We start from the raw sequence: 21,474 nt of genomic DNA, 5'->3' as shown, positions 1-21,474 counted from the left end.
GTACAGTTGTTTAAAATGAAGTTCCCACTCCTCCTTAGTTATGCAGCAATCTAGACCATCACCCGGGTCTTCTGCCAAAAACGGTCTTTTAACTAACACCCAGAATTTAGAGCTACAATTTAAGGTGGAGGGGTCAAGTATCTCGTCCCAAGCCTCTTTTCTTAAAAACTCCTTATGGGATGCGATAACAGACTTATATTCTTTCCGACACAGTTTTACATCCTCCTGATTTCTCGGAGTAACTGACAGAGCTAACCTAAGATTACGTGCAGCTTTGGAACAATCGTGATTAAACCACCTAGGTCCCCCTTTCACCAAGTTCTTTGCGGGGGCCATCATCAGTTCTGACACCTTCTCCGACAGGTTTTGATATGCAATAAGGACCTGCCTGGGATCTCCCCCCTCATGTGTACAGTTCTTAATATCCTCAGTACATTTATCCACAATATTTTTATATAGTAGATCTGGGGTAACCATTGACCATTTAAGTCGCCGCCTCCCATCTGTTGTACACAGCCTACCTGAGCTACAGTTCTGTTTTTCCTTGTTAACCCAAGGTCCCTTCAGACGAATTATTAAAGGGTTATGATCACTGAATTCACTATGCTCAATGCTGAACGAATCCAGAAAAGTCTGCATCGTCAGTGAGACTAACATATGATCAATAAAAGTGCCCCTTCCATGCCCTTTGAAAGTAGGAATATCAAAGCATTTTAACGGGTCCCTGAGTGTCATAGCCAGTGAGAGGTCCAAGTTGTTCATTAGGTCATTACAAAGTTCCCCATCCACTGTATGTTCCATGTGTAAACCACCCAGGCGCTCACAACGCAAGTCTGTTAAGCATTTCTTCAGGGGATCACCACAGGGATGCACTTTAAAATCACCCATGATCATAACATTATGACTGAAATCCTTCATAGAAGTAGTAATAAAAGAATTCAATACAGATATTTGATTAGAGCCTGCACTAACATTAATCGCATTATAAAAATTCACCAAACCAGCCAGACAGTTTTCTCCATTTAAAACTAAACCCATCACTCCAGGATGCTGTGATTCAATTCTACGCATTTTACAAGGGACTAAAATAGAAACAAAAATCAGAAGTCCCCCCTTTGGTCTGCCACTTATTGATGGTGTAGCTGGCACGTAAAAGGCCTTCTACCCTTCCAAGAAGACATCACACTCTACCAACCAAGTTTCTTGTAGACAGATGACCTTAAATTGCTTGATATAGTTAACCCAGTTTTCATCCGCCATTTTAGCAGCCAAGCCCGCAATATTCCACGAGACAACCAAACATCCAGGTACTATGTCCTGTGGGTTCTCTGCGGGTGCAAGTTCACCTGAAGCCGCAGTGCCCTGAGCCACAGGTACCTCACGTCAATCACACATCTCAAGGCCAGACAAAGCATCATACCTATTCTGTGTGTTGACATTAAACCCATGGTGGTAGCGTCCAGCACTAGTAATCCTATTGTGGGTTTCAGCCATAATTCCAGGCCCGCATGGATTAACAATGTTATATAAAAATTGTGTGTCCATGACTGGGGTCTGAGGTTCAAACACCCGCCTAGTTATCCTTTGTTGGGGGGGGGGGGGGGTTTGCACAAATGAGTGTAAAAGTACCCCAATGGGCGCACACATATACTGTTCTCATTATATATTAATGAAGATGCTCTTAAAAGGACAGTTGCCACGTGTTGGGGGTATTTAAAATTTACAACAATGCAATCCCCACCTCTCAATTTTTTGGACGGGCCTACCCAGTTCACTCTCCTTACTGCCATTATCTGGTCTGAGTAAGAGATCGGAAAACCACCGTTTTTATTAAGCCAGGCGACTGTCTTGTTTTTCAGTGAGGTGTGAGATTCATCATAGGGTGAGGCAGAATGGGTACCACAAGGTGGAACGTTAGTCAATACCGCCACAAAAGGTGCACAGTCAGGTGGTAAGTTCAAATATCGATTGTTCCTAGGGGGCCTTGGATCTGGTCCGCTCCTTGGAGCTGAATTGGGTTGTGTCAACAAAGCAGGTACTACTGGAACGTGTATTGTTTTCAGCACACACACTAAGGTGTACTGTGCATGCAGTGGTTCGAGCTTACTTACGGCCCACTGGTAGGATAAAACACTAGCTACGTGATTCTTGTAGCTTTTCAGATCCTGGGAGGAGTGTACACCTTTAGTCACACATTCGTCAAGGTTAGACCGGTACCAGAGTAGGTGTGGCAGTGGGCGTCTAACCTTGACGAATGTGTGTCTTTCAGAGTCTTGACCGGCGCTGGGGGTCCATATGTAGTGGAACTCTTTGTGTCCGGGTTGAACAGTCAGCTTACAATATTTTTAGGTCTCGCGCCTAGCGTTGCAGTGCGCATCATCGCTCGCGCAGCAGGTGACCTCTTGTAGCATAACATATAGCACCTAGACACAATCCTGTTTATACAGTGCTCTGTGAAAAGAGATTTTTTGCACTCAATGCTAACAAAGCGCAGCAAGGCACACAGGGAAATAAATGAAAAACTATTAGTGCTGGCATGTTGTAGGTTTAATGTTACTTGTTTTATCATATATCTGGTTGTAATGATAGAAATAGCAGAATACCAGTCGGGCGGTACACTGTGCTAAGCACAGATTTTTTTTTAGATCTTGCCTGAGCCAGCGCAAGTGCTGCCCTGGCGAGACTTTTAGTAAGGGCTTTAGAAAATGCTACCACTGTGGCCTAGAGCTTGCATGCATGTGCGCTGGTGCGCGCTTACGAGCGCCATATGGCTTTCCTCTCTCGTCATGGGTCACAGGCGCTGGCTGTACTCTCCTCCCTCTGTATTCCATTCTCCTTATCTCCAAAGTTGAAAACAACCCAGCACGGACCTTCTCCAGCCTGCTCTTTCCCCTCTCGACCTCTCCCTTTGGACAGGGAGGAGGGAAACTGCTCCTGTTTGCAAGCCTCACCACTATTTATGCCATGAAAGTTTGTCAATAGGGCATTAACAGTGCATTTCATTTCTTGATAACAAGTGTCCCTGTCTCTCTTTCTACTCTGGGATGCACGCTCCTCTGGCCCCCACCTCTAGGCTTGAAGGTCCGAGTCTGCCAGCAGCTTCGCTCTGCAGCTCTTCTCTCCTCCTTCTCCCCCCCCCCTTTTCAGAGGGGAGGGCAAGGGAGGCTGGGTCCATTGCAAGCTTCTCAACCAGCCGCTTTAGGTATGCCATAGAATTGGCCACTTTACCCTTAATAAGTATTTCATTTCTTTCTTTCGCTCTTTTTTATTTTCTTGCACCAGATTTGTGTCGGTTTCAACACACAGCATACCCAAGACTGAAAGAAGCCTTAACCTCTCCTGATCCAATAAATGCTAACATTCTTTTTAATTTCTTCTCCGTCTCTATTCACACTACAACCTCCTTCAACCACATTTTAAAAAGAAATTGTAACATAGACTGTCTCCCTTGCAAAACTCGGGGAGGGGAAAGGAAAACATACCTGTCTCTCAAAAACTGACCATATTTTAATTCTTATCTCTAAACTGTAAACCACACGCTGTCAATTCATGAATTTGTATTTCATTTCGTCCTAGTGCACTTTTAAATGCATGTCTATTCAGTACAGACTTACACTGTCCTGAACAGTCACAAAACTGTTTTCAATTTAAATGAACAGTTCTTTCCTAACATTTCTCTCATGCTGCACGAACTTCCTATGCTAAAATAAATGTACATTCGAAGACTTCTGATCAGACCCATAGTTTAATATTTGTTACATTCTACAAATTAAGAGTGTCATCAAAAAAGGGGAGGGGTTTTGCTAGCTAGGCTCCTTTCAATTAATTTTTACAAAGCAATGATGATACAAGAGGCCAGATTAAACTCATTCCAGACATGTTCAAAAAGAGGGCAAAGCAATTTCAGAATGCTCTTTTATTTTTTTCCTACATTCTGAAGACTGAACCACAACAGAACAGTCTAGAAACTGTACCAAGTTAGAGGCAAACCCAAAAGCTACCTCACCAATTCAAGACATGCCACAGAGTATCACATAAGTGCGATACACCCCAGAGACTGCGACTCGTGCACAAGGCATACTTTAGACTGCCGTGCACGTGCCCTGCATTCCCAGACCAACACTCAAATATAGGACCCTCAGTGGACTGTCATTCAAATTCACAACAGTCCAAAATTCCACACAATTTGCCCATAAGAGGCCACCGTGCATCTGCATTGGCCCTCACATATATTATGCCACATGATGCTAAACCTAACAGGGCCTATACCGTATTTAACATAAATATCAAATTTTTAGGGCACCCGCTGGAGGCACTAGCTGCCTCTTTTCCAATTTAACATCACATAGAAGAACAACATACGAGGCATCTTAATATAAGATACTTTCGTCGTCCCCCACGGAAAAACGCAATACCAGTCAAACTTACTGGTCCAAAACCCACATAAAAAGATGTTCCAAAGACCAATGCAGGCAGAACTCGCCAGTAAGTGTCGTGCTGTGCAGCTCAAACAGCTCACTACAAAACACAGTCCGAAAGCTCTACCTTATACAGCGCAGCTCTACCCTGCTATGAAGCACAATACCAGAGCCTATCTCATACAGTGTAACTCAGAGATCCACCTCGCAACACGACCCTGCGGTCTGTCCTAGTAGCTCCGGAACCACTACGAGACTCCACCCAAAGACCATCTTCATATAATGCAGCCCAACACCGCTACAGAGGACAGTCCAGAAGCCCGTCACATATGGTGCAGCTATGTCCAAGACAAAAGGAACCAATTCACTTACCTGGTACACAACTACTACGGGACACAACTCCGGGGTCTGCTTCTTCCAAATGTGGTTTGACACTATCTATAAGCGCGGCCTTTTAAGTTCTGCCTTCATAGCTCGACCACTATAGAGCGCAGTGTTAAGGTCTGTCTCTTCCAAACAAGTTCAAACAAGGACAGCTCAAATCTGTCGTCAAGGCTCACAACTGTCTGCAGACTTCGGTACAAGTGAACCTGCATGTTGCAAGTCCCCCCGCAAGCACAACAGGAATTAGCACACGGCCGATGACCTCTCTATTACTGACGCCTGCCTAGCACCCCTCTCTCACACTCTCTTCCTCTTCGAGATTCTTTCGCAATCTTCTTCTAAATTAATTTGCTGAAGATAATTGGGTCAGCAATTCGATTCTTCTCAGCATCTCCGTCTGGGACTTCGCCGTGCTCTCGGACAGCATCCTGGTCTCTTGCTCTAGCTAACTAATGCTACCACAAATATTCCTTTCTGTATGCTTGTACCACAATATCCTTGGTGCAACAACATCAACTGTTGCATGGGTAAACACTTATAAGGTCCTAAAAGCGAGACCTGTTGGCTATGCCAATGCTTGTCGCTTAGGTGTTTTTAAGCCACGTACTTAATGTCATCGGCCACGCCCTTTTGAGAGACCCCCCACTTTTTTAATACCACTTACAGCCCTGGGTCCCCCTTTGAGAGACCCCGCACTTTTTTAATACCACTTACAGCCCTAGGCCCACCCACCCCGGGCAGACCCACTCACTGACCCCAGGGCCCAATGAAGAAAGTTGAGTACACACTGTGAAGGCGATAAGCCTACCCTAGTTGCCATTTTTCACCGGGATGACATGAGCTCAGTGCCCTTTTGGACTCCGTTTGAGCTGCCATCTTGTTAATGTTGAATGAGCCCATTTGCAGGCGGGCGGGTTCAAGCATATGAACGTGGTCCGTCAGGGCCTTGCTTCAGGCGCGAAGGTGCGCACGCCCCAGAGAGGCAATTCTGTTCCTTGCCCTTTGAACTGCTTCATTGTTTACACTGTGAGTAGACGCTTTTTTTTTGGCAAAGCTTAAAGAAAAATCAGCATATGTTTGTGAAAACTTACAGCGTTGCGAATGAATGACTGACAATTGAGAGACTACGAATACCATGATGCAAAGCGTGAAGTGAATCTAAAGGGGGCTGGACCTGCGCAACCCGAAAAGCGTGTGGTCTGTTCTGCCATTTTGATTTGCATCAGTTTAATTTCCTATGTTCTCATTGGGACGTCATTCGCAGCATTATATTTACATATAGCACCTAGACACGATCCTGTTAATACAGTGCTCTGTGAAAAGAGAAGTTCGCACTCAAAGCTAACAAAGTGCAGCGAGGCACACAGGGAAATAAATGAATTTTCATGCAAACTCACCCCAGCCACCAACCTCATGTTTCAGTTGGGTATCAGATCCAATTGCGAAATCGATGGATGCGTTTCTCCACAAATGGACTGATGGTTTAGGTTATGCCTTTCTCTCATTCATAATGATCCCAGAGTGTTGTCTCAAGTGAGATGCCAGCGAGTGGAGATTGTTCTACTGACTCCGATGTAGAAAGCACAACTTTGGTTCCCAGTGTTGTTAGAGATGACTTGCGATCTTTCAGTCATACGCCAAATATTCCGAGATCTCTTGCTGGACCCGTTGGGATGGCCTCATCCTCTTATCCTCTTGGAACAGCTGACCTTCCTGAATTGAAGGGTTGCGGGGAACGTTGGTCTAAGCCAGGTATTTTACAGCAAGCTGCCTTCTATATCAAACATGCCTTGTTAGCTTATACCCATAAAAGATATGCTTCAGCAGGAAGGTGATTTGTTAGTTGATATAACAAACTATGTGCGGATCCGTTGGGATCAGACTTGCATATAGTGCAACATTTATTTTTCACAGTTGCCAACTTACGGTCTTGCTTACAGGTCAGCAAATCATTTTCGGTAAGCAATTTAGGCACAACATTTGCCCCTTGAAGTTAAACCAATCGGAGAACATCCCTTCCCTTAGTGTGAGACTTATGAGGTTTGTCCGACTGACAAATCCTCCTCAACCAATATATACGACTTTATGGGATTTAAATGTGGTAGTTACATTTTCAGAAGGCTGGCCTGATATTGACATTGTGTCCCGTAAGCAGCTACTGGCAAAGATCTCTCTACTCTTGTTTAATCTCCTGTAGAAGGGTTTTTGGATGTCTGAGCACTTGATCTTCTTGCAGGTAGAGTATTCTCCCTGGAAGGAGTTTCATTTTCAAAAATGAAACATACTAAATCTAATTCCAGATCTGTTTCTTATCCTGTTCACCCCACAGTGCAAAGCTGTTTGTAGTTAGATGCCTCCAAGCATACGAAGCCTGCACTAAGGAGGTCGGGCAAGACCCAAATGGGCAACTTTTGATTGCCTTGCAGAAAGCTTTTAAACCGGCGGCACCTGCAACATTGACCAGGTGGGTAAGTTGGCTCCTGATGTCAGGTATTCATATATGATGGTTTGGGGGTTACTCTGCGAGAAAAGCACTGGCATCTAATGCCTTGGCTGATTGGTCATCTGTATCTCCTTTCAAGGTCATTTATCAGAAGCTATTGTGGATGTGACTTCACTGGTGGTAACACAGCTTTAAATGAGCATAAATGGAGCTTCCTGTCCTGAAATGGAATAAAACTATTTCAAGCTTTTGCAACAAGAAATTTCAGTTCTATTAAGGACACAGAGGCAAGGATTATCCCACCCTAAATGGTTCACTCAAAAAAAGTTGGTTATGGTTTGGATCTGTTATTTGTTGAGATGCTGACATTGTTATATTTTTCTGTACCCACCCAATGATTAGAGGATGTATTTAGGGGATTAGTAGCTATCATTGCTGCTAACTTTCTCTCTCTTCAGGAAATGACCCGAAACCGGGGTGAAGAGGCTTGAAGCAGAGTAGTTGCAGGGATTGTTCGACTTCATTCGATGGAAATCGAAGGTGTTTTAGCCCTGACGTTGTCTCTCTGTACGGTTTGTCTTCACGAAGAAGCCTGTCAAGAGTTTGGATTGGTGGATGGACTGTTCGAGTTGATAGACCTTTGGGACGTGAAGTTGTTGGACATTCAAAGGGTTATGTTTGTTGGTTAACTGGTCTACTTGTGCAAATAAAGAAGTGGCCAAAATTGTGGTTCAGGTACTTAAAGGGATAGTTATAAGGTGATTGGTGCAACTGATCTGTGACAGTGTTCACATTCTTCATGGGAAATGTAGTTTGATTTTCACTGTGTTTTAATTGGCTGCTGTCAGTCTTACAGGAAAGATAGAGAAGCATAATCCTGTCCTCCGGGTACTCGATAGAATCGACAAAAATGTACGGTCATCCAAACATATCGTCACAATTATGAAGAGCAGCTAAATATGAAAATTTAAATTTTTCTTAGAAATAAGACTGTAAGGAACAATGCTAGGATGCCTGAAATGTATGCAGGTTTGAAAGAACAAGTTGAAATTGCCAAGTGTGCCATTACGACACCTGCTCTATAGTGCTGAATTCGTTGAACAGTGCAACATGGTAGACAGCACTGTGTTCTGTTTATTTTTAGAGCGAGCCTGCAGGCAGCACGCATACGCTGCTGCTTGCATCGAATCTTTTGAACCTTAAAAAAATCTAAAAAGGGGCATGGCCAAGATGGCGACCGCAGCGGACGTGTGTTGAGGAGGCTCCCGGCCCCGGTAAATGCCCGATCAGCAGCACTAGACCCCCCTCCAGCGCCTCCAGTTGGGGGCTCCTGGCTCAGAAACCACAGTGCAACCCTCAACAGGACTGTTGGAGCCGCGGCGGACCTTGAGGCAGGACATCCGGTCGCGGAGGAGCGGCTGCGGGCCGCAGGCTGTGAGCCCCAGGGTGGCAGCATGAGGGAGCTGGACGGTGTAGCCTGAGCCGCAAGAAAGGAGTGCTGGGCGGCGGCCCGGTTCTTGGGGGCCTCTTGGCGGAAAACGACGCAACAGTCACCAAGGTGGGAGACACCCTGGGGCGGTGGACACGTGCGCCCGGGGAGCGCGAAAATTGAGGCCCCGGCTCGGTGGCCTACTCCCGGTGCAGCAGAGAGTGAGTGGCGTGGCCTCTGCCCCGGAGCCGCCGGAGGGAGACGCCCGGGGCCCCCCGGGGTGCGAGGCGTAGAGGAGGAGGGCGAAGCATGCCAGTTGAGCAGCGGAGGCTGGCACAGCCAATTTGAGGCCCAGCAGGCGCAGTGAAACTTGAGGCCGGGGACTGGAGGCCTACGGCTGAGAGCGGGCCTAACAAAGCCGGGAGAGTGTGGAGGCCTAGCGTAAAGCAGAACCGGAGCGAGGAGGCCGAGGGCGGCACACAGTGTGGGGCGTCTGAAACGGTGGGGCCTGCCTTCGCGCAGCGTGGGATCGCCGCTGCAGCTCCGAACTTGCCTGGCAGATTAGGGGAACCTTGGAACACACCCCTGCAGTGGAAGAGAGGGATCGGTGCCGACGGCCGGCCTGCCCTTAGAGAGCGACTTGCCCCCGAGCCCAAGTTGGAGGAAACCCCTCTTTGAAGCCCTGCTTGGTGGACGGGCGGCAGCCGCTGCGAGAGAGGCCCTCAAGACACGAGACGCTTGGAGTGTTACACGGATAAGCCCCCCAGGACCCCAGCAGTGGACAGACCGAGCCTGGATTGCGAGGGTCCTTCCTAAATCCGGGAGATTGGCGAATGCCATCGGATAGACGGACTGACCCCCCACCGAAAGGCACCATTGCACAGGTGGCTCGGTAGTGACCGGTGGACCGGGGAGTTGGAGGTGGAGACGGAGAGGGGCATTCTTGAGCCACAGAGGGAGGCCCCGAACGGCACTGACCCTGTGGGCCCCGCCATGTCCGGGGGATCACGCAAGGGTGGACGCACCATCACAGGCATGCTAACGAAAGGAGCACCGAAAGGCTCCAAGAGCCCCTCGGGTCCGGGGGCAGGTTCAGACTCTGGGAAGCGAGAGGAGGCGGCGGCCCCGATCACCAAGGTATTCCTGGAATCCATGTTCAACTCTTTACGGGAAGATTTCCAGACCCTAAAACAGGAGATGGTAGGCGAATACAGGGAGCTTCGCCGCGACGTAGATGGACTGGGAGACAGGGTGGCAGCGGTCGAGGAGGCTGATCAAACACGGAGTGAGGAAGTAGAGCAATTGCAGCAGGAGGTGCTGCGCCTGCAGGAGCAGCAGTTGGACCTACAGGCCCATGCGGAGGATTTGTAAATCACTCCCGGAGGAACAACATCCACGTCCGAGGTGTACCATCCAAGGCGGAGGGAGGTGACATCACCCTGTTCCTGCAGGGCTTGTTTCGGGACATTTTAGGAGAAGGGGAGGATTTTGTGATACGCATTGATAGGGCACACAGAGTGGGATTGGCAAGACGGGCGTCACCCCCTCCGCTGGACATTTTGTCCTTCCTTCCAGATTTCCCACTGAAAGAGGATAATGCAGGAAGCGCGCAGAAAGTAACCTTTACGCTACAGGGACCATCAGATTGCACTATACCAGGACCTTTCCGCTATTACTTTACAAAAAAGGAGGTCATTCAGGGTGGTCACCTCACACCTACACGAGAAGGGGGTCCCTTACTCCTGGGGTCACCCCTTCTGCCTGGTTTTCAAATGGAACGGTGCACTTCACCAGTTCCGTTCACTGAGGAACGCATGCACCCTGCTCGGTATAGAATCGGAGGAGTCCTCAGGGGCCGGGAGAAATGAGGCCAACCCCTCACAGGAGAGACCCCCTGTCCCTCGGGGGAGAGTTGGCAGACAGTGCATGTCGGCGAGCACCCAGGTCGGCCCGTAGGCCGAACCCCGAGACGGTGGCGCAGGAGAAAGTGACAGCTATCGAGGAGGTGTCCAAGGACACGGCAGCAACTGAATGAGTCTCTTCCTCCTGTGTAGTCATTGGGGGGGGTTTCTTCTAATAGCACTGTAACCGAGTGGGCTTGAGTGGGGCCGGGTGGGGAGCCGCTGGAGTATCCAGTGCCACGTTTCCCATCACCACTTCATTCCGGGGGCCTGAACAAGGACACAACAGGCCCAGGACTCTTTTGACTGTGTGGGGTTTAATGGGGGAGTTTGTGGTTGGAGTTAGGGTGGGCACCGGGGAGGGGAGGGGTGTTGACACGTGGAAGGAGAGGGATGCCAGTTCAGGGTGCAAGACAGGGTGGGGGGAGGGGTTCCTAAATCCGGTAAGAATGGATGACACTGGACATGCTGAGGTGCAGAGGCCACAGGGGAAGCAGCTTGGGGGTTTGAAGGTTCCCTTTGATGGCGACTGAGTTAGGCCTCCTCTCTTTAAATGTCAGGGGTTTGAACATCCCGGTAAAGTGCAGGGCGGTCCTGTCTCTCCTTGAAAGCTCGCAGGTTGATATCTGCTTTTTACAGGAGACACACCTACTGCCCAAAGACTGTCATAGAATGAAATTGCATCATTTCCCGATCCAGTTTTTCTCCTCAGCCTCTACAAAGACCGCAGGAGTTGCGATATTGGTGTCACACCGCTTTAGAGGCAAAGTCTTGCAGAAAAGAGCTGAGATAAAGGGGAGGCTACTGTCCTACAGTTTCTCTATGGGGGAGGTCACCTTCACAGCCAGTTCGGTGTATGCACCTAATGAGGGACAAGAAAAGTTTTTGCATCAGATTCTCGACGAGACTGTGGCATCCCCTGATAGACATATTGTGGTAGGAGCGGATCTTAATCTGGTCTTTGACAACCTACAGGGCAGCGCTACATGCAAACAGGCATTCTGTCAGAAGTGGGCACTGCAGATTGAGAGAGTTGGGGCTGATTGATCTTTGGCGGCACTTTCATCCTAGCACCGGGGATTAAACATACTATTTCAATGCCCACAAGACGTATGCTCGGTTGGACTATCTACTAACATCCACCTCACTTACAGCGCTGGTGTCCCAGACTGACATTGGAGCAATGGCACTGTCAGACCACGCGCCGCTCACGGCTGCATTCTCTTTCCCGCCCCTAGCCAGCGCCCCGCGCTGCTGGAGATTACGCGACACCCTACTGCATAGGAAAGAGGTGATAGCTAAAATCAAAGGGGTCATTACGGAACACATGACACATAATCAGCCCTCTGACACCTCACGGGCCACACACTGGGCGGCGCTTAAGGCGGTGTTACGAGAGGAGTTCATAGCTATATCGGCGGCGGAGAATGCGGAACGGGTGCGAAAACTCGAGGAGCTGTCGGCGACTACACGTGAGCTGGAAAGAATCCACCAACGAACAGGGGCGCCGAGAATCTGGAGGCAGCTTCGACTGGCGCGTCAACAGTTGGCGGCGCTTGACCAAGATCGCGCCGAGTACGCAGCTTTGAGGGTCCACCACATGTACTATACAGGTGGGGACCGTTGCGGGAGGTAGTTGGGAAGGGTACTTAGAGAGCGGGTTCAGCGACACACTGTGCAAGAACTGATTACTCAGGCGGGCACTCGAGTCAGAGGGGATAGAGGCATAGCGAATACCTTTAGCGACTTTTACTCCACGTTATATGCATGGGCGGGTTTGGACCCCGCAGATGGTGAAGCGTTTTTGCGGGATACAGCGTTACCTTCTATCTCACCGGAACAGGCAGAGACGCTGGAGAGGGCGATACACGACTTAAACTAGCTAAGGCTCCGGGCCCGGATGGCTATACCGCCATCTTTTACAAAACATTCTGCGTCCAGCTAGCCCCGTTGCTCACATCTCTTTTTAACTCATTTGCAGAGGCTGGGGCCATCCCGAGGGATCTGATGGAGGTCACCATCTCGGTCATTCCCAAGCCCGGGAAGGACCGTACGCAGTGCGGAGCTTATAGGCCCATTTCCCTCCTCAACGTGGATCTCAAGCTCTACACCAGCATACTCGCTGCCCGGATAGCACCCCTGATGCAGGAGCTGGTGGATCCGGATCAGACTGGGTTTATCCCTGAAAGACAGACAGCCGACAATACAGAGAGAGCACTACACCTGATCGAGCGGACCGCAAGACTGCCTGCCGAGTACATGTTGCTGGCAATCGACGCCCAAAAGGCGTTCAACCGGGTTCACTGGCCATATTTGGAACAGGTGTTGACAAGGGCCAGATTGGGGACCGAATTCCGCACATGGGTGCTGAATTGTTCCACTTTTCCCACAGCGACTGCCCTTGTCAATGGTTGTTCATCAGCCCGGTTCCCTATTGAGCGCGGGACCAGACAGGGGTGCCCGCTCTCCGCCCTACTATTTGCGCTGTATATGGAAGCTTGTTTCCGGTCCAGGGAAGACATGGCTTGGCAGTTCGGGCTGGACTGTTCCCATGAGGCACAGGGTCAGACTGATTTGCATATAGCCATGTCTGAACTGGGGTGGCAGAGTGGGCTAAAGAACGGTGATGGATTAAAACCAGAACTTTTGACTGGGTGTGAGTGTTTGATTGATTCAGATGCTCCGTCCATCACCACCCCCTTTTGGACCGCTTTTGGCCGCCATAAGTGTGGCAGGGTATGCTCAGACGTGAGTCCCTTGCTCACTTTGCCACTGGATTCAAGCAAGCCGGGCTGAAGACGGCTGGAATGCCAGAAACCGGTCCCCAGAAGCTTGTTTCCGGTCCAGGGAAGACATGGCTTGGAAGTTCGGGCTGGACTGTTCCCATGAGGCACATGGTCAGACTGATTTGCATATAGCCATGTCTGAACTGGGGTGGCAGAGTGGGCTAAAGAACGGTGATGGATTAAACCCAGATCCTTTGACTGGGTGTGAGTGTTTGATTGATTCAGATGCTCCGTCCATCACCACCCCCCTTTTGTACCGCTTTTGGCCGCTGGTGGAGAATCCAGATTTTGGGCCTGGCTGTGATATGCGGGCATTCGCTCGGTGGCGCCCAGCGGGTTGTCGAGTACTAACTCACCTGTACTCTGACGGAGGGGTGGCTCCCTTCGAGCACCTTTGGCAAGAGTACGGCCTTCCGGAATCGGAGCGCATCAGTTATCTACAGGTGCGTCATTGGGCGCACGACCCTCAGGTGCAGGAGGGCGCGGACCGGAAGCTCACTCAATACGAGTACTGGCTGCTTTCCCGTACAACGGACAAGCGACTTATATCAGACCTCTACCGAATACTCCTGGAGAGGTACTCGCGGGTTCACAATGCGGGAAGGGCACACTGGGAGAGGGAGCTGGGAAGAGACCTGAGTAATAAGTAACGGGAGAACATTTGCTACCGAGCACCACACTCTGCTTACCACATGGGCCTGACATCCACTTTTACCAAGCTGGTGTCGTATTGGTATTACACGCCTGAGCGACTGCATGAGATGGATCCCTCCCGCGCTGCGACCTGCTGGAGAGGTTGCGTAGAGACAGGCACGCTAACGCACCTCTTGTGGGACTGCACACATGTTCAGGGATACTGGAAGGTAGTTCTGGATGAAATTGATGCGTATTTTGACACAGATGTTTCGAGATTCCCGGCCTATGTCCTCTTGGGGCTTCCCAACGCCATCACGTTTCCCCTTAAAGCTAGGAGAGGGAGGCTGTGCAGCCTATTCTGGCCCTGTGGCGCACTACACAAGTACCCACCTTGCAGGGCTGGCTGGGCAGGCTCTGGTCAGTCTTGGGAATGGAAAAATTGTCCCTGGTGAAAGCAGGAGAGGGGGCCAAATATGCGGAATTATGGCAGCCCTTTTTGTCACTGTTGGCCACAGAGTTCAGGGAGGTGACTTGTCCCCGCTACCTAAGGCTGCTTCCGCTATCCCAGCTAGATGATGGAACTTCGATTACTTAACAGGATGTGTGTGAGGAGTGAGGAACGGGACTTGGAACGAGGGCGGCGGGTGGGCAAGTTGGGAGGGAGGGAGGGGGGCGGGTTGGGGAGGTTTGGGGTGTTTGCTCTCTCTCTTGGCAATTATACTTCAGCATTTTCTTCAGTTGCCTCTTGGTACAGCACAGAGACTCATTTTGCCTTGTATGCTTTATGATATACCTACTTCGGATGTTTCTATCTTATATTTAGCCCTTATTGCATATACCATGTGTACTGTATGCTTCCTGCATTGCCTGAGAGAATATTGTTTAATAAAAAGATTTAATACTAAAAAGGGGCTTTTAGCCAACCCATTAGTGGCTTCATGGTCACTCTTGTGTCCTTGCTTCTCATTTGTCATCCCGCCCGGTTTTACTTTTAATTTCGTGTGTGCTTGTCCCTTCGAAGGATCAGAGACCAAGTCCTGATTGATTGCTTAATTAACATCCATCGTTGGATTGAGGTCCTTTTTTTCTTCTCCCCCCCCCCCCCCCACCCCCACACACCATCATGTTGTTGCTTGTTTTGTTTTTTTTGTTTCTCTTCACCCTCTTGAGGATTAACAGAAACTGTAAAGTAAAAGTATACTGTTTGTACCATACGACTGTCCAACAAGACTTTTCTAGGATTTTTTACAAAACTTAATATCACCCCAGGCAGGAGATACTCTAAAGGTTGGTTCACCTGCAGCTCTCTTATTTCAAGAATTGCAGGAGCTTGTTTCTGAACACCCTGATTCAGTTTGAGAATCTAACATTACCTGAAGGAGATGGGTTTCTATTGAGTGAACTGAAGAGCGTATTTTGCATTGCTCACTGAGGCAGAGCAGAGCTTAACTCTGCCCATTGGCACACCAAATATGGCATCTAGGTGGTTCAGATGCCAGAAGGCGTAAAATCATGTAAACCCTGAACCAGGCAGACATTATCGCTCCCTCCTGTCAACGCGCCAGCCTCTAGCCCAGGGAAAAGCTGCTACTCTACGTGTTTTATGTTTAATTATGTTATGCCACATGATTCCAAAATAAGGTCTCTTTGTCCCATCCTCGGAGAATGAGAGACAGGCTTCTACTGAATCCAGGAACCAAAATACACAGCATGTTTGTTGCCATCTTTTATCTTCTCAAATCTACCCCAATCTTCGCCACCCCACTCCAATCTATCCCACTCCACTTTTCCCAACTCCGCTCCACTCTACCCCACCCCAGTCTACTCCACCCGAATGTACCCCACCCACTTCCCTCTAATCTACCTCACACCAATCCACCCTAATCAACCCCACTCCAGTGCAGTCTACCCACCCCACTCCATTCTACCTGACTCTAATCTACCTATGTCTACCCCACTCCATCCCCTATTTACCCGACTGTACCTCAATCCAATCTACCCTACTTGCTCCACCCCACTCCACTCACTTCTCTCCCACTCCATTTTACCCCACTCTGCCCCAATCCACTCCAATATATCTCGCTCTACTTCGGTCTCCTCCAATATGCACCAGTCCACTCAAAACTTCTCACTCCATCCATCCCAATCTAACCCACTCAACTCCACCCCAGTCTGCCTCCTCCACTATTTATTCCGTCGATGCTCACTCTTATCTAACCCACTCCGCCCCGTCTACAGTACTCCACTCAACCCCACACCACTCCAGTCAACCCCACTCCACTCCAATACACCCCAGTCCACCCGATCCACTCTACCACACTACCACACTCTACCCTCTCCACACCCCCTTTGGAGCGCAGCTGCTTTTTCTTGTTTCTGATTGAATGAGTAGTCCACTGCTGATATCAGGGAACTACTTTGTAGGTCAAGCCTAGCGGCAGCTGTAGTAGAGTATGCTGTGGAAGCCTCGCCCACTCTCCTCTCATATTTTTCATTGGCTGGTGTCTTTGTCCTTGGTAAATGCTGGCTTACGATTCATTATAAGGCTTGTTAGTCCCTCCTTGTTACCGCCTTGTCGCCATTTGTTACCGTCCATAAAGACTGGAACTTTTAGTTGGCATGTTACACGGGCTGCTTTATCTAGTAATAGGCACTATTTTTGTTGTTCACGTCACTGATGGGGACAGTGGCAGTTGCTTTTTTGGGTATGTGCATAATGAGCGCGGTGACCGCTTTAGGGACACAGCGATCACTTAAAATGTAAATTTTTTATAACTTTCATGTTGAGCGCGCTGTCCATTTATGGGAGGCCGCGCTTTGTTTATTTCTTTTCTTTTCTTTTTTACTTTCAGAGTGAACGCGTGCCTCCTTCATGGACTCTGCGCTCTGTCTGTTTGTTTATTTTTTAACTTTAACACAGAGAGAGGCGCCAGCTTCAAGGACACCGCAGTCAGTGTTAACGTTAAAAAAAAAAAAAAAGAATCCTAGTGCGGCGCCATGCTCAGTAGTAAACTTTAAAAGCAGTGACTAAGGTTCGCACTTAACTTTTAACCCCTTGCATGCGGCCGCGATTCTGCGCGTGTGCGGCAAAATTGCGAGTGAGCGTGTTCATGACGGCCCCCAGCCGTCATCAGCACACGAGCACCGCGGTGCATGACAGACGGGGGCCGTCATCAGCATGCAAGGGGTTAAAGGAAAGACCTATTGGTTATCCTTTAACATACAGAGTGTAATTTTCCAATGTGAGTTCATACAATTGCTTAATTCAGATATTTGTCCTGGCCACTTTGAATTCCTAATGGATTAATTGATTTAAAAAAATGAGTGCAAAGTTATTGTTACTTGAAGTTTGTATGACATGTTGCTTTGTAGGTGTTCTCATAGTGGTCAGCCTTGATCGTTGTGTTGCTAGCCAGCACACTCCTGCATGGTTGGTTGGATGGAGTGTGACCTATGAGAGAAGACTTTTGTTTCCTTCATGAGATTCTAAGTGGCCTTCCGAATCTTGCATATTGACACTCTGTTTACCCTTGCAACTGCTTGGAGATTCCGATGGACGTGTAGAGCCTTCATGTGTTCTGTGTAGTGGAGCGCTAATATGGGCCTCATTTGTTTGACAGACTATGCTTAAAACAATGAAAATTAGCACATATTCATTTTATGTACTTAAAGACCTGACAAATGTATCTCCATTCAAGAGTGTTTTCTTGTTCCAGGATCAAAACCTTTTCCTCGCTATGGCTACAAGCCTTCTCCCCCGAATGGATGTGGGTCCGAAGTGTTTGGTGTCCATGTAAGTATTTCTGTCCTTCAAGCAATATTTTGAGAACTTTAATTGACTTTTTCCAACCAGTCGACTGACTTTTCATAAACTTAGATGTGACTGTTTGAGAAGGGCGAAGAAGAGTATTCAGCCAAATGTAAAGTAAATATTCAGTGCGTTACGTTGAAGAGATTTAGGACGTAATTGGCTCTAAACTAGTTCGATGAAATTAAACCTCAGTTAGTATATTTAATGAATAGTATTACTTGCCAGAATCCACATCCTTTTCTATATATAGCATTTGGTTACTTTTGACATATTATTTTTTGGATTAGTTCCTACCAATGTATTTGTGTAGTCCATCTCGGCGGATAATAGGTGCTCCAGCACTCTTTCAAGCAGATCATCACTTCCCCCCTACTCCCTCCTCCTATTTCTCCATATTTCAATATCTCCCATAAATGAAGAGTATGCCATTGCCCATGCTCTACCCTTCTCCACCTCTGAATCATAATGTTTTTTCCAGAACGTGTATGTATTTCTGAATAGGTTAATATCAACTGTACGTTTCTTAATGTATTGATGCCAGTTTTGAGAGTTGAAAATTACATTTAAGTATATTTTATGCTGCATACTATTGGCAAGAAATAAAATATGTTTTCCTTCACCTCTTACTGAGTGTTTTATAGCTCAAGGGATGCATACTTGTACGGAAAAATCTAGCATTTAAACTACCAGGATTAGTGTCTCCAAGTTGGGTCTGTTGACATAAATGGGATAATGGAAATGAACCTCGTTTTTGAGTCTGTTTTCCAACAACAGTGTTCTGCACATACAAAGTAGGGCATCCCTTTCTTTCCACCATGGATTTCTTGTTTGTCACTCAAGTTTGACGCTCCCACAGTATTTGAGGCACCTGCAGAAGAGGGATAAGAAACACACCAAGACCACTTCTGGCATGGAGCTGGCCTCTGGTGAAGTCCCTAGGTATGCAGGTCGGTTTTGGCCGTAGTGCTGTTCAGACTGAACACAAACAAGCCTTAGTGCTTCCAACAGGCTCCTGTACCTCGTGTGTTGATGTACTGCAAATCCTGGGTGTCCTGGCATCTCCAAACTAACTTGGTGGGGAGATGGATATGACCTCCTAGAGCACGGTTACCTCTTCCTAGGTGGCTGCTGTATCGCTGGACCCGGTGCTCAGCAGATCAGTGTATCCGACGATGAAGTCGGTGGCTGCAGGTAAGTGGCTGGCAGCCTTCTGAGGCTTTGGTAAGATGCACAGCTGGGGGACAAGTTGGGTCTTTGTGACTGTCTGGACAGGAGCAGGCAGGGTTTGGGGCAAATGTCCACCGCTAGTTCTCTGTTATCGTGTTCTTTGGCTGTTCTTTGTCCTTCTTCTGGAGTAAGTCGAATCTGAGTTCCTGGTGTTGAGGGCCTCCTAAATACTGAAATTAATGGTGTTAAAGGGAGTGAAGGGTAGGAGCCAATGGGCTGCTTACATTTGCGGTTACTACACCACCTAAATGACTATGTCCTGTGGGGAAGGGCATAACCCTGTCTCAAAGTTTCTAATTCCACCTAATAAACGTGGAGCACATCTGGTAGCCTACCTGAGGGGTGTATATCCTGGTTGTGCAAAAACAACAGTTGATGGACAGAATGCAGAACAATGTCATACATTCACCCCAGTACAGAGATCGTGGTCCCGTGCTCACTAAGCCACTGGAGTCAAGCTATCCTGGCTGAAGACAGCTAATAGCCAGAAACCGGTCCAAGGATGCTTGATTCCGGTCCAGGAAAGACATGGCTTGGCAGTTCGGGCTGGACTGTTTCCATGAGGCACAGGGTCAAGACTGATTTGCATATGGCCATGACTGAACTGGGGTGGCTTGGTGAGCAAAATAACTATGGATTAAAAGCAGATCTGTGACTGGGGGTGAATGTTTTGCCATTGTGCAACATTCCGTCCACCCTCTCGTGTGTTTTGCTGTTTTGGTAGTGCAGCATGCCTACTTGCATGACTAATTTCCGAACTGTTGTGGTGCCAAATTGGCCTCGGAGCAGGAGGGTGACGACTCCTGGGTCTAGGGGAAGCCTGGGTCACATATCAAAGTCAGCAGGACTTTGAAGTCCCTGGCCATGGTATGCTAAATCACTAGCCATAAGCTGGAGAAGGTGTGAACTCCTTCCTCCGGAGAAGGGATGGTATCTGGGCTCCGAGAGCGTGGGCTTTCACCTGCAGGGTTTCACAAAGCTGTCTGTGGTGCAGGCTGGACAATACCAGTCAGCCAGCACACTAGGTAGTGATAGGTTTTCCAGGGGGCACCTCTAAGGTGCCCTCTGGGTGCATGTCCTAATAAATCCCCTACTGGTATCTGTATGGATTCATTATGATATACTATTCCTAATCGAATCATGGTTGGGAAAATATATGGCACCAGTCCTGCATGAAGCCATTCCTCTAGGCTATCAAATAATCACCCAAAATCGTATAGCCAAAAAAGGAGGTGGTCTAGCTGTTGTATTCAGGCAAACAATACATATCACTAAAATTGACAAAATCTCCATAAAGAATTGAGAGGCTCTTCTTACACCGTCTTCCTCCTGTAATTTCCTTCTCCTTTACAGACCTCCACCTAGCAAGGCAACATTCCCAGACGCACTTCTAGACGCAGTTTCAAACCTGATAACAATACACTCCAACCTATGCATTCTAGGTGACCTTAACATTTGGTTTGATAAACCCAATGTGACCCATCCAAAAACTATAATCACGGGCCTAGACGCCTGGAACCTGCATCAGATTGTCCACAATCCGACACACACCGCTGGACATATCCTAGATGTCATTTTTGCTAATACTGAACTAGTTACCTTTCAAACTATAACTCCAGTCACATGGTCAGACCAACACTTGCTTGCCTTCCAACATAAAACAACGCTAAGCGACTCACCTAAAACTACCTTACATCCATCCACCTATCGGCCGTGGAACAAAGTCAATTTGGAACACTTGGAAACACAACTAACATCCAGTACAAATCTGGAAAGTATAAATTCTGTTCAACATCTATATGAGTGGCTACAGGAAGCTTTTGACATCCTGATACCACTCAAAACCACACAGCAGAACAAAAGAAAAGCCCCTTGGAGAAAGATAGAAGTAAAAGACATAAAACAAATTAGAAAGCTGTAACGTACCTGGCTCAAAACAGACGCCTAACAAGACCAACTTCACCTACAGAAAATTAACGAATAATACAAGTCGGCTATCAAAAAAGCTAAGAAAAGGTAATATTCAGACAGAATTCAAAACGCTAAATGTGCAAATAAAGAATTCTATAAAATACTCAATGAATTTCGCAAACCAAATTGCCTAGAAGGAACTCATCCTGTTATTCAAGATTTTACAGACAAACTGGCAAATCATTACACGGACAAAGAAGACACATTGGAATCGTACGTAAAACAGAAACAAAGCACCAGCACTCACCCTTGTACAAAACAACAATCCAAGAATGCTCTAATCAAGCCTCTCCGTTCCTTCCAACACATCTCACACAATGAATTTATGGACCTGGTCAAAGCAAGCAGGCCTGCCGGCATCCCTTCTGACCCCTGTCCGCCACAAACTTTCAAGACAATTCTTTTCACAACCTCTGCTGCCACTCCTGTAAGAAGAATCCTCAACGATTCCTTAACTACTGGAATATT

The 21,474-nt window shown here is 47.9% G+C and overlaps 1 protein-coding gene across 1 annotated transcript in view; it reads left to right on the top strand.

Moving 5' to 3' along the window:
• The window catches only part of PLA2G12A (phospholipase A2 group XIIA), a 132,537-nt gene that overhangs the window by 37,666 nt on the left and 73,397 nt on the right, over window positions 1-21,474 (top strand). Inside the window, exon 2 of the mRNA XM_086962093.1 lies at window positions 17,714-17,790. Coding sequence (XP_086818219.1) covers window positions 17,714-17,790 — 77 coding nt within the window. The remainder of the gene's footprint in view (window positions 1-17,713; window positions 17,791-21,474) is intronic.

The sequence above is a fragment of the Lissotriton vulgaris genome, chromosome 3_1, assembly GCF_964263255.1.
Source record: "Lissotriton vulgaris chromosome 3_1, aLisVul1.2, whole genome shotgun sequence".
Taxonomy (NCBI): domain Eukaryota; kingdom Metazoa; phylum Chordata; class Amphibia; order Caudata; family Salamandridae; genus Lissotriton; species Lissotriton vulgaris.
This window is presented reverse-complemented; position numbering and strand designations above follow the sequence as displayed.